The sequence below is a fragment of the Meriones unguiculatus genome, chromosome 15, assembly GCF_030254825.1.
Source record: "Meriones unguiculatus strain TT.TT164.6M chromosome 15, Bangor_MerUng_6.1, whole genome shotgun sequence".
In the NCBI taxonomy this organism is placed as follows: Eukaryota; Metazoa; Chordata; class Mammalia; order Rodentia; family Muridae; genus Meriones; species Meriones unguiculatus.
The window spans coordinates 53,950,776-53,969,186 of NC_083362.1; the positions used below are offsets into that span (position 1 = coordinate 53,950,776).

At 40.2% G+C, this 18,411-nt stretch overlaps 1 protein-coding gene across 1 annotated transcript in view; it reads right to left on the minus strand.

Moving 5' to 3' along the window:
• Window positions 1–3,907: 3,907 nt before the first annotated feature.
• Acadl (acyl-CoA dehydrogenase long chain) overlaps window positions 3,908–18,411 on the minus strand; it is a 30,159-nt gene continuing 15,655 nt past the window's right edge. The window contains exons 8-11 of the mRNA XM_060368558.1: window positions 17,758–17,871; window positions 10,319–10,446; window positions 8,919–9,005; window positions 3,908–4,576 (exon numbers count right to left, since the gene is read on the minus strand). Of these exons, the coding sequence (XP_060224541.1) occupies window positions 4,483–4,576; window positions 8,919–9,005; window positions 10,319–10,446; window positions 17,758–17,871 (423 nt within the window). The 3' untranslated portion in view covers window positions 3,908–4,482. The remainder of the gene's footprint in view (window positions 4,577–8,918; window positions 9,006–10,318; window positions 10,447–17,757; window positions 17,872–18,411) is intronic.

An 18,411-nucleotide genomic window follows, 5' to 3' on the forward strand; every position in this document is an offset into this window, starting at 1 on the left:
TGCCAAGACTGTTCTCATTGTCTCACTAGTCCTTTCAAGGTTTGAGACTTTCTGCCTCATCACCCTTAAGGCACACCTATGAAAGTCCTTAGCAGCAACAGGGAATAGGCTCTTTAGCAACTGGTACTTTTAACTACTCTACTTTCTCTGCTAGCAACAATCGGGGTGAAAGACTTGAGACACCTCATTAAAGGAAACAGGTGGAAGATAAGCATAGGAAAAGCTGTCCTGACAGGAGGATGATCAGGGAAATGCTAAATTAAAACCACAAGGCATCAAGAGGCTGGAGAGATGGCTCAGTAGTTAACAACCCTTGTTGCTCTTACAGAGAAACCAGGTTCTGCCAAAGGCCAGCTTCAGCAGGTCAAGAAAACTGAGGAGGGGCAGGTGTGGAATGGTGACTGATCACTCAGCAGACTTTTCGGAGGGAATAAAACTTAATTCTCGGGAGCTCGCAAAAAACTCTCTGGGGATAGCAGAAAATGCCTGTGGGGTGTGTGTGTGTGTGTGTGTGTGTGTGTGTGTGTGTGTCTGGACACAGCAGAAAAAGTCCTTGCCTGTGTATATGTGTTTGATCCCCCCCCCCCCTTATTTGCCAGCCCAAGGTTTAAGTTTCACCCTTTAGAGTGATCAAATGTGTCCACACCACACCAACCCCTCCTCAGTCTACCTGACTTGCTGCAGGTGGCCTCGGCAAAGTTTCATTCCTAGTACCCGAACGGTAGCTCACACCCATCTCTAACTCCAGTTCTAGGAAATCAAATGCCCTCTTCTGGCCTCCTTGCCCACCAGGCACACACAGAATATACAGACAAATATGCAGACAAAATATCCGCATACATAACATAAAAATTAATAAAAATTTTTTTCAATGAGGCATCAGTATTATGCCTTTTATAAAACCACTGTTAAAAAAGGTTAATATTCAGAGCAATCGGAACGTTTATGTGGATGACTAGAAGGTAAATGGTATCTGGAAAAACAGTTTGTAGTGTTTTTAGAAAGCTAAACGTACCTGCAATCCAACAATTCCCTGCTGGGAAGTTAACCTTAGCAAGGAGCTAGATTTAACTTTAACCTAAACCAAGATCTCCTTGCAAAGGGGAATGAATAATAAATAAGCTGTGCTATACCCATGTGGAGACACCGCTTAGCACCAAAGAGGCGGAGGCTATTGATCCATGCAAAAGGAATCTTAAATGCAGTTTTCTAAGACATTCTTAAAAGGTTACATACTGTATAATTCCACTTATATCATTGTCTCAAAATGACAGAACTATGAAGGTGTGGGAAGCTATGACTATAAAGAGCCCCAGGACATTAGAGGCAGGGGGATGAAACTGTTCTGTATCTTAGTTGTAGATACAGCTCTATGAATCTATGAGAACTGAAATCATAAATCGATATATATAAAAATTCTGGAGCTGCAAAGGGCAACTTTAAAATATATGCACAAAAAAGAAAAAGTATACGTTAAAGAGATGGAGAGGAGAAATAGGGGAATTCAAATACAAGAAATGTAAGGGTTTTAGGAAAACCAAATGGAATCTGTTTCTTTTTCCTTGGGGTATGTGTGTATATGTGTCTGTCTGTGTCTGTGTAGACCAGAGAATGTGTTGTATCCTATGAAGCTGAAGTTACAGGTGGTTTGGAATTATATGACTTTGATGCTGAGAATGGAATGCTGGTCCTCTAGGAGAGCAATGCCTGTTCTTAACCACTGGACCATCTCTTCAGCTCCCAAATAGACCTCATAGGTCTTGCCTAGATCCTACTTTAAACAAACTAAACAAAAACGGCATTTTTTTTGGGGGGGGGCAGGGCGGGGTATAACCAGGAGAACTTGACATGATCCCAGGATTACATGTTAAATTTAAGTTTTTGCTGTATGGTAACAGAAATCTGGCTAGATGTAAAAACAAATGCTCCATATGTATTCTGGAGTATGTACATGTATGAAATAACACTGAATCTGGGACCTCCCTCAAAAGAGGGGGTAAAGTCTACGATACTGACTGCAAATGTTGAACTGGAGGTTAGACTATGCTCTATTTTTAGTACATTTGTAGCTCTCCATAATTTTTTTGAAAAAAATATTTTAAGAGTAGTATTTTTCAACATTTATTATGAAACAGTAGACACAGGCCTGCGGTTGGTTTCGATTTCAATGTCAAATCTTCCCAATGACTCCAAATAAATAAATGCTGTATGGGCCAAAAACAACCTGGCATGAAAAAAAAAGTATCTAGAATTTGTATACTTTCAGCAATAAGTTGCTAAGATTACGAGGTTAGTAAAGATTTGCGCTTAGATTTTAAAATAGCAAGTCAAAGCAGTTTTCAATGACACTATCAGGAAATAAGGGGGTGGAGTATTTAAGCAGTAATTTTGATCCTAAAAAAAAAAAATCTTAGCCTCCAGATGAAACTAACCCTTTAAATTCTCATTAATATTTACATAGTGAGGCTTTCTTCTGCGTGCCCAGCTCGTTCTTTTGAGCGTGGTTACTATTTATTGTTTCTTGAGCACTCAGCAGCGCTGCATGAGATTCGCATGATAAATTCCCTCCCCGGGGAACACTCCTCGAAGCCACACAAACAAAACACAAAGAATAGCCGTTTAGGAAATGAACACCAAAGCCGAGGCTGAGGAGCACATCCTGAATTCTTTTTAACACAGGTTATAAAGCCTAAGACGTAAAGGCAGAGTAGGTCTGTCTATCTCTACACTGTAGACTTAAAGAGGCAGAAAGGGTAAGAGAGAGTTCTGGTGAAGCCTTTACAGTTCCTGTTGGCAGGAGGGAGGTGCAAGCTGCAAACTTAATAAGAATTCGCTCTAGGTACTGAGAAGACTCGGTGGCTATGGCTGACTTTTCCGGCAGAGAGCTGACGTTCAGTTCCCAGCACCTGAGGTGGGCACTCATGGCTGTCTTTAACTTTAGCTCCAGAGGATCCAACACCCTATTCTGATCTCTGTTGGCACCTGTGGTGACATGCCCATATTCACTCACACAAAGATATAATTAAAAATAAATGAAACCTTATTATTATTATTTTTTAAAGACTTGAAGCCTAGCAGAGTGGCACACGCCTTTAGTCCTGCGCTTGGGAGGGGAGGCGGAGGCAGGAGGATCACTGTGAGTTCCAGGCCAGCCTGGTCTGTGTACCTTTCCGATATCAACCAAGACTACAAAATGGGAGTTTTCTCAACAGATAAATAACAAATTTCAACCCTTTTTACTTTACTAAATGTATATAGAATGAGTCAAGCCAGCAACCATGCCAAGTTCTGTTCAGGAACCCAAAGTGGTATGCCGTGAGGAAAGGAATATCAGAAATATTCCATCTCCCATTTGCTATACCCATTTCTAGGACTAAAGTAATGTTTAAGTTTTTTGAAGTTGAACAAGAATATATTTTCATTTTTAACCTTTTCAGTGTTACCACTATGTGCTCGAAAAATCAAAGTACTGAAATGTCTAAATGAGTTTATTTTTCATAATGATTGCTTAAGTCTCAATGATTTTCCCACACTCCTATTTTAAATGTTTATTCAAAATAATAATTCTCTTATTAGTCTTAGTTGAAATTTTCACTCTATATTCTACTTGTTTGTGCTAGGGATATTCCAAGCTTGCTTTCCAACATTTTTAATAGACTAGTTTATGGAAGATGCACAGTATTTAATAAATATAAATAAATCACACTGTTGAAAAAAAAAAAAAGAAAGCCTTTCCTTTGATATCTACCAAACATCTTGAATTTAAGGATGATGGATTACTGAGTTTTCCTACTTAAACTAGGATTGGCTCTGCTGAAAGCCCATGTGTCTTATCTAAGAAACTCTGCATTTTCCCATCAGCAGAGCGCGTTCTCATTCTTCAGCCCCTCACACACACTCTACAAGCTTTTTTATTTTTAAGTCCTACTTTATTTTTAACTGATACGTAACAGCCTCTATGTGTATTATATACAGTACAGTCCATTTTTTCCGAAGAAAGGGTTTTCTATTCATTACTTAAAAACACGGGATTGGTGGTAGTATAGTAAAAACCAATGTTCTAGGGAATTTGGAGCAAAATGTAGCTGAAATGACTTTATGGAATTTATAATTATTTTTCCTTTCCAAAGTCTATATTATTAGTGTTATAAGAATATAAAATTATTTGTCTCAACTTTAAGAATTAAAGCAATCCATGCTCTTCAGATTTTGAAAGACAAGACATTAAGGCTCGAGTTAGAAAATTTTCAACATTCTCTGTATATATATTTAAAAAAGGTTAAACCTTTCACTTTACACTCCTCCTGTATTCAAAAATTTTTCTTTCCCCTGTGTTAACTTTATATTTTATTTCTTTCTCTGTAGCAATCATACATAAAAACAGCTTTACTCTTTCCCCCCTTTGCAGGTTATACTTTATCTCAAGTAGATTTGAATCCAGATTAGCTGTAGGTAATAGGATTCCAGGATGCAGGCAGATGTCTAGCTGTCACTGACGATCTGTCTTGCAATCAGCTCTTTCATTATTTCGTTGGTACCACCGTAGATGGGCTGAACCCGAGCATCCACATAAGCCCTAGATAAATTAGAAGAGGGTTGAATTCATATAAACATGGTAGAAAATTTAAATCCCATCTTTCCAGATAACTACTTTTTAGTTAACAAACTCTCAGCAGTAAGAGATCCTTATAAATAACTGATTATTTTATTCTTGCACAGCATTCATATTAGGTTGGTATAGTGGAAGCCATTAAGACATTAAAATTCAACATAACACTTAGGTAAACTGACATAATTTTGGAAAGCTACATGTATATAAGAGCAAGCCAAATGTCTACATTTAGGAATGCATGAAACATCTTAGTGTCTTGTCTTTTTGTCTCCCCAGAAAGTTGAAATCCACTGACCTTAAGGAAAAATAAATAAATTACTTATTTTCAGACACTCCTTTCAACATCATCACTACAACCACCACCTAATATTTCAAAATGTTATTTTTTTTTCCCAAAAAGTTAACAAGTAGCTTATTCGGGGGAAATGATTAATAGTCACTCTTGTCATCGCTGGGATTAAATCCTAAGGGGCTGTGCCCACTGAGACCTACACGGACATGAAGAGCCGGGCTCTCACACTTCTGTTTTCTGGTGCTGGGAGAGGAGAGGAGTGCCACTAATAATACAGGGACTGGACTCAGGATCTTGACAGGTGAGCCACTGAGCCACAGGCCCAGTCTGAGGAGTCCAAGGACTCATTTTGACAGCTATGAGAGTAGCCAGGTAACTGTTTTTACCCTTTCTCCCTTCCCTTTGCCCTCTGGGATCCAGGAGGATAAATATTACTGCTCTGCAGGTTTAAGAAAAAAAAAGTTTCAGAGTGGCTGATGCATTTGCTAATTAATGATTACCATTCACTGGTGACATAATAGATAACTGTCAGGCTGGAACAAGAATGTAGGCGTCTCGCCTCTCTGGCAAGAAAACTTTTATTAGGTCACAATACTTTCATTGTCCTAGTCCTGTCCTGTGAAACTAGTTATTGAGTACTGCACTTTCCATGGCAGGAAATTTTTTTTTTTTAAAGCCTTTCTCAACTATAAAGGTAGGGCTTTAGTTATTTAATTCCTAAGATAAAATGAGCTAATTTCTCAGAATATGAGCCGAACTTTTCCACATCCACCAGGGTATCCTGCAGGTTCGTGGACCCTCACTTAATGGTTACCTATGTGATGAACTGCACGGTGAAGGCTATTAGGACTCCTCAGTGTTTTCTGAAATATATAAACCCCACCCCCAGCCCCAAGAAGAGGTCGGTGTTCTCTACAAAACCAAGCACTGGTATCTTTGGAAGACTTCCTGGCATTCCAGCTTACCTGAGCGATCAGACATTTTTGAGCTGGGTTGGATATTTATTTTTCACATTAACGGAGTTCTACCAGGATATGTAATGACAGACCAGTAGACCTTTCATAAGTTACTAATTAAATTCACTAAGATTAACAGAGAAAGGCAGCAGAGAAATGTTTAACTGCAGTCAAGTTCTTGGTCCAAGCTTCTCCACCTACAACAGCTAAGACATATTTAAGGGTCTGAAGCTAAACCTAACGAATAACACTCAAATCAGTTCACATGCCAAGAATTAGCTATCTGAAAATTATAAAAGGGAATAAAATGCCTCTTCACCATAGAACCCTAGACTCAATAAATTACCTATCTCTTTTTCTCCTCCTCCCCACACTAACCAACATAGCTTACCCTGGCAGGTATAAGAATCACGTTTTGCATGTTCTCCTTAAATCAAAGTCTGCATATTGTAGCCACATACTGTCTACTTTGTAAATGGATTTTGTGATATCAGGATTTCCTACATCTTTGGGGACAGAAAGAGCTAATAAAGATTCACATACTCTTTGAACTGGCAAGCCAGCCAAGAATGGGTAATTATTATTTCTTCAAGGAGTTCAAGTCTCCCGAGCTAGAAGCAGAAACTGTAAGCCAACAATCCACAAGTTTTCTTGGTACTGACTTAAAGCAATGAACTCTAAGAAAGCAGATGCCCCAGCTCATGCCATACTCTAACCTTATTCTCAGGGTAGGGAGCCCTCTTAGGTTAGCATCTCTTTCTTAGAATGCCTAAGCACCTCAGACACCCAATACATGCCTACTTCCCCAGTCACAGCTGTTAAAAGAGCTTACACACACAGACATAAACATCTGTTATAATTTCATTTCCAAAGCCCTCTCATAAATAAGATGGAAAAATTCCAGTGATGAGAACCTTTGGGCTAGCATAACCCAAAAGCTCACTTCTACTTCATGGCTACCCAAGGTTTAAGAGGGAAGCTCTGCATGTGATTAAGGTCTATTTGAAGTAGTTCTGAGAGGATATGCCAAAGTCTAAGTCAAATGATTAGTTTTTTAAAAATCAGTTTCATGTTTATATTCTCTCAAAGACAGAAAACACTTGATTGATGACAAGTTTTATAAAGTTATGAATGACATGTACCCAGTAGCTAACACTTTTACGCTTCGTGGTAACAATAGAATTAGCAGGTTATACCAGCACAGGAACTTCTGCTCTTAATGAAATGGCAATAAAAAGTTCACGTTCCTCAGTAAAGAGTAGAAGCACATAAAACATCTCCAGTTAGGCTTGTGAGGATGAGGAACTCGGATGTATCAGGCTAACAATGTGAACAGGCATTTATTTGGTAGTTTTTCTAACTATGCAAAGGCATCTGGGTAAAAATTAGGGAATGTTTTTAGAAGCCTATCGCATTCCTACTCTCAGATTCAGAATTAAAGTGGGTATGTATCAGTATTTATCAAAAATTTCCTTGGGCAATTTTTACAAGCTAAATATACCATCAAGTAAGAGGGACCAATATTTTTTCCTAAGGTGGTAAGGAAAAGTGAAGGAGAGGCAAGGCCTTAGGAGAAGGAGAAGGAACAATGAAGAAGGGAGACATGGAGGAAGACAACACGCCACTGCAACTGTTACTGTTTGATCTGAGGAAATTCATGTCTGACCCAATAAAAAGAAACATCATAAAAATTCCATTAAAAAAACTTTTATTCTCCAAGCAAAATAAATACTTAAGGCATGATATGTTAATACTTCTATTATGCAAGCAGATCGTCTACACTGCTATTTTTGTTCGGTTGGTTTTTTAAGTAGCTAGGGATGGTGGTCAGTGGGAAACTTTGCTTTCCCAACACATGCACAGCCCTGGTTTCAGTTCCTATGATGGCCAGTCCTGATTATCAACTTGACAAGATCTGGAAAACCTAAGACACAAGCTTCCAGGTATAATCACGAGAGGTTATCTAGATTCGGTCAGCCTTTGCTTAAGAGATTGTCTTGTTTGGGTTAACTGAGGTGGGAGACTCACTCCAAAGCAAGGCGGCACCATTCCCTAGGCTTGGGTCCTGGACTGCATCAAAAGGAGGCTGTCCACTGAGCAGCAGCGTCTTCACTCAATGCTTCCAAACTGCAGGTCCAACCTGCAGCCAGAACTTCCCCACTCTGGTGGGCTCCGCCCTCCAACCGACAGGCTCCCTTCACATGCATTTGTCAGGGTATTTTATCACACCATAAAGAAAAGTAATACATTGAGAGAGTGTGTGTGTGTGTGTGTGTGTGTGTGTGTGTGTAAGAGAGAGAGACACAGAGAGAAAGACAAAGAGAATATGAATAAATTAAGGAATGAATTTTTTTAAAAATGGTATTTCTTTTAAAGCCGAACATAAAATTTAAAAGTATGCTGGACTCACTATTTTCTTTAAATAAAACCCTAATGAGGAGCTACTCCTATTTGCATAAACATATTAACTGAGAATGCACATTTTTAGATCTATATTCCCTGTGTATTAGCATATACAGTAAAAAAAAAAAAAAAAACAGTTCCTTTCTTTATATCCTTAAGAACAGCATCACAATGAGAGCAAGAAAGAAAGGGTTGTGGATTTGGGTGGATGCGGAAGTGGAAATATCTGGGAGGGGTCAAAAACAGAAAACCGTAATCAGAATGTATTGTATGGAAAAATCTATTTTCAATTTTAAAAAAATCACATAAAATACTATTAAAATGGAAAGAAAAGCTTCATAGGCTGGGTGTGGTGAAGCCTATCATTTTTCCCAGCACTCTAGGCAGAGCCAGGCAGATCTCTGTAAGTCTGAGGCCAGCCTAGCCAGGCAGGGTTACACAGTAAGACTTCAACTCCAAAAAAGAAAGAATTAGAGAGAGAGAGAGAGAGAGAGAGAGAGAGAGGAGGGAAGAAGAGAGGAAAGGAGAAAGGAAGTAATGAGGGAAGGGAAGGGAAGGGAGAAGAGCTGCGGTGGGGCGGGGCGGGGCGGGGCGGGGCGGGGCGGGGCGGGGCAAGGGGAAGACATGAAAAGGATCGTGGAACCACCATACTTACTTTGCAATCGGGTACTCCCACATGTATCCCCAGCCTCCGTGGAGTTGTACACATTCATAAGCTATGCTGTTTTGTAATTCAGACGCCCTAAATGATCAAAATAACAAGCAGAAAAAGAAAAGATAGTTCGGTTGGTAGAGGACTCAGAAATCATTAGGTTCAAACCCCTACCACATAGAACTGGGTGGTAGTGCATGCCTGTAACCCAACACTCATTAAGTTCAAGGCCCGCCCTTGTTACGTATGAGTAGGAGGCCAGCCTCAACGCATGAAACCTTAGAAAAAAAAAAAAAAAAGCATTCCCACTACCCAAAATTTAAACTATCTTTTAATATTCAGCACCATTATATCCATAAGCCCAGTATGTTCAAGCACAAGGCCATTAGCTGTGCAAAATTCTCTTTCAAAAATTACCTAAAATTCTTTATACCTCTTCCTATATGCCAAAGACCTTATCATAAATGTAAAATATCTCCACTAACCCCAAAGTGCAAGTTTGTGTTAACTTCACATTCCTTCTTAATCTTATAATCTGATGATTATAAAATCATTACACAAAGCACCATACTGCGTATTTCCCTTGTAGAGTAATGACTGGATTAAACATGGAGTTAATAAATAACAATGGGAATTTCTCTAGGCAGCTTTGGGGAGAGTGAGATGAGATTTTTGTTGTTGTTGCTGCTGCTGTTCTTCTTCTTTAAGGAAATTAATTCCCATTCCACAATCTGATTTTAGCTACACTTGCATCTTTAAACACATAGAAACCATACAGGGGTCCATTCTCAAGCTCACCTCTAACACCATTTTTTAATCATCCTTAATTCAAATGCAGTCCTTTCTAAACTCAATAGGATGTTAGCCGGACAGTCCATAATTCAGTATTATTCTTAAATCAGGAAATCACCTCACATTCATTCTATCCAACCTAAAAACATCACAGATACATAAAGTTGTCCCTAGAGAATTAAATTTAGTTGGAGTTGTTTAAAGGAAACAGGACTCACTAAAAGACTCCCAAGTTTTAACCTTCTATTCTTTCTGTCCCACTTTGCTGCCATTCTTTAGATAATCTGATTATTATATGAATATATATCTAAATAAATATATCAATAGTATAATTAGATAATTCAAGTAAACTTATTACTTGACTGAAGTACCCACTGATCCTACTTCAAGCTCTTAATATTTTACTTGCACATACCAACTCAAGTAATTTTTAGGACATTATTATAAACAGATCCAATGGGACTTTCTGATTTTTTTTTTAATTGTTACTGCTATTTTTCACTCACGGACTTCCTCCTTTAATGCCTTCAAGGTTGAGTTTAAAAGTTGGCAAGATTCCATAGAAGTCTGAACAAACACCACATTTTAATTATAGTTAGTAGTGTGCATACCAATATTTTGCCATGGAAGCTGAGGCAGAGTCCAGACGCTTTGTTTCGTGCAACTGCAGACAGCTGTCCACAAAGGCTCTAGTTACACAAATGTTTGTTTTCAATTCTGCTAGTTTATGCTGCACAGTCTTGAGAGGAAAAGGGAAAAGAGCATGTTAAAGGTACAGGTTTCCACTCAGCGCCTCAAATGGTTACATAATATGAAAACTTTAAAGCAAAACAGAAGTGGAACTGCAGAGGTTTTCTTCCAATAAAACACTAGCTGACACGAAAAATGAAAAACCCTGCATCTTCTTAGCAAATGACGTAAAACTAGGTGAACAACCAGTCCTGGTTTAAGGAACTTGCTTAAGGAACATCACGGTCTAATGTTTGAGCACCATCTTGTGGTAGGAGCCTTCACACGCAGCTGCTGGATCACCCCGTTTTCTCTGGAGGTTAAACAGGATTTACTCTGTGTTAATGACATTAAGGACAATCGTCTCCCCACTGTGCCTCTTTGCCTTAAATAGAACAGGATAGAGGGGCAAGATGGATTCATCTAATCACATACACATCATCAAATACGTATCAGGTTAACAATCACAGTACTAACAATGGAAACAGTAGGCAAAGTTAGTAACATAACCTCTCCCATCCTTCTGCAGCCTCCTGTGTAGCCTCCTACTAATTCTGAGTGATCTTATTTCTAAGTGTAATCATGAATAATTGTGTATCTATCCTCTCCTGCTGCCTTAGACAACCATCAGTGAGCTTGGAAATCATTCCATTCAGACCATTCCCATCGGTTCCTGGTTGGCGTCTCTTCTGTCAAGTTCTAGTTTCTTGGCCCTTGGCTCTCGCACCCTGAGCTTTCAGCCTACATCTGTTCTTGCTGGTACCAGCTCTTGAGCCTGCTTCAGGAAACTGGCTTGGACTTGGGCAGAACCTCCAAATGCATGCCCTGTTCTAACTGAGGTCTGAGGCCCATCTATGGCCAGCTGCCACTAACTTCTCTGAGGAAATTACGACAGAGACAATTTTGATCACTCTTCTGTGGGCTGCAGGAGACATCCTTTGTGGCCAAGGCATGCTTGAGTTCTCAAAGGAGGCTGTGAGAACAGTTTCTCGGGGGCAGTTAGATCTTCGTTTATACTTGTGGCTACGGCAATTTTCAAAGCATAAAACTGAATATGCAGTGTGACTAGTGCAGGGCTAGGTACGAATTCAATATTTTTCATGGCAAGAAAATCAAAGAGTTAGACTAGAACAATGGTGGGACCAGGTGAGAGCCGGATGGCAATGGTATAGGTGTTGGTGCTTTGTATTAGACTGCTAATTATTTTGCCCCCCTGAGGTCTCTTGCTATCTTTTATGAGAAGACACTCACATACCCCAAAATGGTGTTTGTAATCATTGTCTCCAAAATGTCCCCAATTGGTAAATAAATGTCTACACGTCTGGACAGGGCAGAAGTTAGGGAGGTGTGGCCAAGCTTCTCAGGCATGGAGGAGTAGAGGATCACGGGAAGAAAGAGAAGGCAGGTAGGAGAGGAGAAAGAAGGAGAGCCACCAGGGGGTAGTGGAGAAAAGCACGAGGCTGCATTGATGTGGATGGAGAAAAGCAGCCCAGATGAGAAGCATATGCAAGATATGCAAGTATTTATGGGTGGGAAGTAGCCAGATAGGAATGATTAGAGCATAGGCTATGGGACTGGAGCTAAAGGGCAGTTTAGGAGGTTAATATCTGCACTGCCCAGAGGAAATAGGCTTACTTAAAATGCAACAGGTGTCAGTGTCTTTTATTGTTTATGATAGCGGGCTAGATAATGCCACTGTAATATTTACAGGCGTTAATAATAATCATTGCCAGCAATTTATGTGCGTATTTTCTGGATGCGGGTCGGGTGGATTAGGAGCTTTGAGGGGCAGACGCCTCATGGGTTTATTAACTATTGTGTTGATGCCAGTCTAAGTGTCAAGCTGGGAAGTCGTGGCACACAACTTTAATCCCAATACAGGTGGCAGAGGCAGGCAGGTCCCTGGAGTTTGAGGCAGGCCTGGTCTACAGAGCCAGTTCCAGGACAGTCAAGGCTCCACAAAGAAACTCTTGTCTCAAAACACATCAACAAAAATCCCAAGTGCCTAGAGGTTTTGCCCTGCCCTCTTCTTGAAAGTATAAGTGGCAGTTGATGATCCAGAAACTAAGCCTTGGCAAGGCTGGTAGCACCTAGCTTCCCCCTGTGAGTCCTGGCCTCCAATTTGGAGCATGCTGGCAGGTTCATATTTTTTCTATCTCCTTTTCTACTAACTGTATTTCCTTTAGCCAAATCTCTACCTTTTAATTGGCATAAAGTTCCATGTCCCCACTTTACACATTCAAGTTTACAGAGAGAGAAAAAGTCTGAAGATTAGTTAAATAATTTCCTATAGAGACTGAAGACCCTTGACCCTGAATTCTAAGTCCAGCACTGGCTTAATTCCACAACATTTATGGGGTGGGAAGGGAAGCTGGTCGGGAGGGGGAATCAGTCAATTCTCAAGAATTGCTGCCCTTGTATGATGTTACATATGAGGCTTTATGTGCTATCTAGAATGTCAAAAGATCAAGCTCTCTCTCACATGAAAGCTTTTCTGTACGAATGCTGGGAGCTTCTAGAAGCTGAGGTTAAAACTCAGACAAGAATGGACTCACTTAAAATTCTTCCTTCAGCACACCCGCTAGGTTCAGAGGTCTAAAAATAACGAATGCCGCCAAGGGTACAGAATTTACTGTCTGAAGATAAAGAGATTAAATATTTACATATTCTTGGCACTGAACCCAGGAGCTAGTGAACAGAACTGGCCTTTGTGCTTCACCAGAGAAGCATCCTGCATTCTGAACCCACTGTGTCATGAATGGCTGCTAATGATCACATCATCACCCATTACTGGTAGGGTGCTTTTCAGGAATGATCGACATGCTCTCAGAGTATCTTTAGTGGTTACTGTTATCTGCCAACAGTAAAAACTGCAGCTCGAATTTAGGGAGAAACCTCATTTGCACAGTGGCAGGAATCTGAAATGCCAGCACTTGAGAAGCAGAGGTAAGGAAAGGCAGCCCATACTCTATGAGCCTCTGTCTCTGTGTCTGTCCATCTGCTCTGTCTCTGTCTGTCTATGTGTCTGTCTCGCTCTCTCTCTCTCTCTCTCACACACACACACACACACACTCAAAGAAATCTTTGTAAGCGACTAAGTGGACTGAATAAAATCTCTCAACATTCTGAATGAGAGTCAGGTGGATGGCTCAGCAGGCAATCTGTAAGACCCACATGGCAGAAAAATAACCAAGTCCCACAAGTTGTTCTTTGACCTCCACACACTTGTCAAGAGTGTACATAACCCCACACCCCACACACACGGGAATAGAGTAAAGGAATTAAAAATAAATAAATAAAACTTAAAAAAAATTAAGCAATGCACCTTTAATACCAGCACTCGAGAGGCAGTGGCAGGCAGATCTCTATGAATTCAAGGCCAGTCTGGTCTACTGAATGAGTTCCAGGACAGCCAAGGCTATACACAGAGAAACCATGTCTCAAAAAAACAAGAAAAAAGGTTGTTTTTTTTTTTAAAGTTAAGCAATGAATGACATTCATCTTGGAACTTTATGATTTGAAGGCACCTTGGAATAGTTAGCAAGCCAAGTAGTCATTAAAGCAAAACTGCGAGTTATTACTAGCATATATTATGACATAACTATTAAAAAAACAAACTCAGTTTGTTCTCTAATATTACTGTTATTTAATGTCATATTCAAGTAGGAACTAGATAGGTTCTGTTTGAAGACCGTGAAGAAAAAGACATTTTTTTCCCCTTTTCCTATTTTTCTCCCAAACAGTATATGTCTTTAAAATCAGCAGTATATACCACATAGAAAATGATTGAGCACTCTAGTTAGGAAAGAATACATTCCACCTTCACTTCACTACCCAAAGGTGAAGAAAACAGAAAATGAAGGAAAAAAAAAAAAAAAAACCAACCTTCCACTTTAAACACTGGGATGATTAAAATGTAGGCTCTAGCCAGGCATAGTGGTACAAGTCTTTAATCCCAGCACGTGGGACGCAGATGCAGGTGGATCTCTCAGAGTTCAAGGACAGCCAGTCTACAGCGCAAATTCCAGGTTAGCCAGGGGTACAGTGAGACACTGAGACCCTGTTCAAAGTCAACACAGTAACACAGAATGAAGATTCCATGGCTGGAGAGATAGCTCTGCAGCGAAACGCACTGATTGCTCTTCCAGAGGACCCAAGGTCAATTCCCAGCACCCACACGGTGGCCCACAAACATCTGTTAACTCCAGTTCTAGGGGGTCTGATGCCCTTTTCCGGCCTCCCTGGGCACCACGCACAGGACATACATGGCGCACATATGCAGACAAACATCCATAGACATATGATAATTTTTTTAAAAGAATGTAAGGCCTAGACATAAAACATCTGAGTAATTTTAGTTTGGTTATTTAACCTCTCTGCCTTAACTACTTTAGGAAATAAATGAAGATAATTGTAATAACTGTAATATACAATTATAAGCAACAAGATAGAACTGCATTAAATACAGCATCTGAGACATGGAAAGAAGTTAATAACTGATGAATATCATCATTGTTACTATTATCATCTAACATTATCACTGTTATTATTATTTGAATCATACTATTTTATCAGCTATTTCAGGATAAATCATGAGCCATGTTATTACCCATAACTCCTGCTCTATGATTATAGTAATACTCTAGTGTAAATTTTTGACATACACCCAAGTGGGCAACAAAAGCCAAAATGTTCAACAGTCAAAAATTATAAAAAAAGAAAGGAAACATAATTATGCTAAACTGGCATTTAGCCAAGTATAATGTGGTATGTACAGGTCATGTATTTCAGTTAAGAAGTCTGAAACCACCATGTAGCCAGCTCTAGAACAGGTATACATCACCTGCCTTCTCTGCCTGCATTTCTAACTTGAAATGAACATATTATTCAAACTTATTTTAAAAATTGAAAAAAAATCTTAAAATATGCTTACTAAAAAAACAGCACTACTTTGCATTAAAAAAAAAATACTTTGCATGAACCTATGAAGCTGTAGGGAGCGGGTGAGGTAACTCAGTCCGTAAAGCAATAGAAACATTAGCATGAGGACCTGAGTTTAGATTCCAAGCTCTCACGTGAAAGCCTGGTGTGCTAGTATGTTCTTGTAAACTCCCCCTCCCCCAAAACACACACACACACACACACACACACCACATAGTGGAGTGCAAAGGCAGGTGGATTGCCGGGATTTACTGGTCGTCCAGTTTAGCCAAAATAGTACCAGATTCAGTAAGAAATCCTGCTTCAAAACATGAGCTGGAAAGCCATGGAGGGAAACACTAAAATTAAATCTCTGGTCCACATACCTTCAGACATTCACGCACATTCTCCGCACACACAGCACACACAACACACACAGCACACGCTGCACACACCTTTGACACAGCTCCTCATGCTGTGACTGTGCCCATAAAATTGCGTTGCTACTTCTATCTATCGTCATGTAAGTATCTGAAATGCAGGATATTTGGTATGTGACCCCTGTGAAAGGGCCGGTCAAGTCCCTGAGTGGGTTTCGACCCACAGGTTGAGAATCACAGACTCTAAAGCTCATTACTGCCACCTACTGAAAAGCTGGTAAGCTTTTGTTTTGTAGGAAGGCAACAAATAGCAGCACATGCTTTGAAAGACAAGTGCACACCTACTTATCCTTTTGCTATGAAGATGAAGTACAGTCGTGAAGTACAGTACTTGCTGAACAAGGTGAACCATTTTGAGTAATAGGCTATTAAACAATTTCACCATTGTGTGAACCACACCGTACCCTCATAAACCTAGACGGTACGGTGAACCACACCGTACCCTCATAAACCTAGACGGTACAGGATGCTTTGGCGAAGCATCCTGACAGGCAAGGGATGTGGCGAACATAAGATGTCTGAGGATTCTGCTGCCATAACATATTAGCTTCATGTAAACTTCATTTAATCAAAGAAGTAATATAGCCTATGACAATGGGTACAGCATAGTGTGTAAGTAATAAATGTATGATCAATATTAAATGCTGCCTACTTGTACGCATGACTGACACACTACTTAACACCAGTGTCTCCACCATCATGCACTGAGCTACCACGTTATCAGCTTCCCATCACAGGTCATATATGCAGTCTATCACTGATGACTACATTTTAAATTATATGCATTTATTTCTTGTGGATGTATGTACACATACATGTGTGGCGGCAGAAACACACCACAGTGCCTGAGTTGAGGTCACAACTTTCAGGAGTCGGGTCTGTCCTTCTACCTTGTGGGTTCTGGGACTCAAACTCAGGTCATCAGGCTTGGTGTGGCAAGTACTTTTACCCACTGAGCCATCACATCAGCCCCAGGACTGCATTTGAAAGAAACCCTTTTCTTTTATGGAACAACAGTACAGATCAATTGCTACTTCATTTATGATGAAATGTCTAATTCCATGCTTTGTGAATCATTCAGGCAGTCTGAGTAGCATATTCTTAAAGATTTATGTTATTATTAGTGTGTGCATATGTACATACATGTGTGCAGAGTTCATATGTGTGTGTGTGTGTGCCCATGGAGGCAAAATGCACTGTCCCATAAAATCCTTACAGTAATCAAACAAGGTAGATCTCAACTATTATTCATAAATAAAAATATTTCTATTTGTGAATAAGCACAAGTCTTACAAGCTTCAAGACTTTCCAGCAGTAAGATTTTACAGTAAATTGTGTGTCGAGTGAATTTGTAAAATTTACAAACAGAAAATATTTGTTCCAGAACACAACCTGCCTTGACTGTGGGGATTTCAGGAGCTGTGCGAGGACATAAGCTGCACTTGACCATAATGCTACAAGGCTGTTTCTGCGATGACACCAAGAGGTTCCATTTCTACCTTTCCATCCACAAAGCCGCTCAGCCACGATCACTCTACTTAAAAACGCTCACACTTAACGCCCCCTAAGTCTGCTGGCAAGAGTATCTAACATGGTGACTGTATGGTTCACCCTGGAAACTAGGAGTCCAAACTCGGATGCCACGCCCTCCTGCTGAAGTCTTCCCTGATGGCTTCTGTGACAAGCCTCTCCCGAGCTGCCTTTTCTCTCCTTTCATCCCCTGCTTCTGGCAGACCTTCCTTCTCTACGTCACCTTCAAATCTTACAGTTTTCTCCAGGCTCTGCCCTCGACACTCTTCTTAACATTTCTACCCTTTCCTCTCCCCTTCCGTATCTCATCCACTTTCATGTTTCTAAAATGGCGTTGCACCAAAATTACGCTTAACTAACATTTCACCCTGAACCAGCCGAGGTGACTGCCTTGATGAGCAACAAACACATAGCTGTGAGGACAAGCTTACCTGGATGTGTGCGACTGTTTTCCCAAAAGCTTTTCTTTGCTTCACGTAGTTCCTGGTCTCTTCAAACATGAACTCACAGGCAGAGATTGCTAAATCAGCAATTAGCAGCCTTTCCTAGAGCCCCAAAATTATGTTAAGCATGATTACACAATCCATTTTCATACCATTTCAGTAAGTCCCATAAATAATCTTTATAACAACTACTAAAGATTAACTTTTAACTTCTTAGCTTGAAGAAAAGGCTCCCACAGACATCTGTGGTTATTGTATCGTATCTAAGATCAACACGAAGATGCTTTTTATCCATACTGTCTTTACCACACAGATGTAACGAACTCCCACAGTTGACTCTTTCGCCTCATTGTATCCATTACAGAACAGTGTATCTGTGTCCAACATCCCAAGTACACGGTTCAAATCCTACCAACTGGTGTCAAACTAGCTTTCGTCATCAAATCCCACCATGCTGCGGATTTCTGTATTCTACTTTCCTACTGGACCCACTAGCTTTTTTCCCTTTCACATTTGCTGGTGCCCTAGTCGCGACATACTTATAGCACAACATGTCAATGACGAGGCAACGCCGTTCTCAAAGCACAGGCTCAAAGACTGCAAGGCGGCAACATTTCTTGTTTAACACTGTCTTCCTTTGAC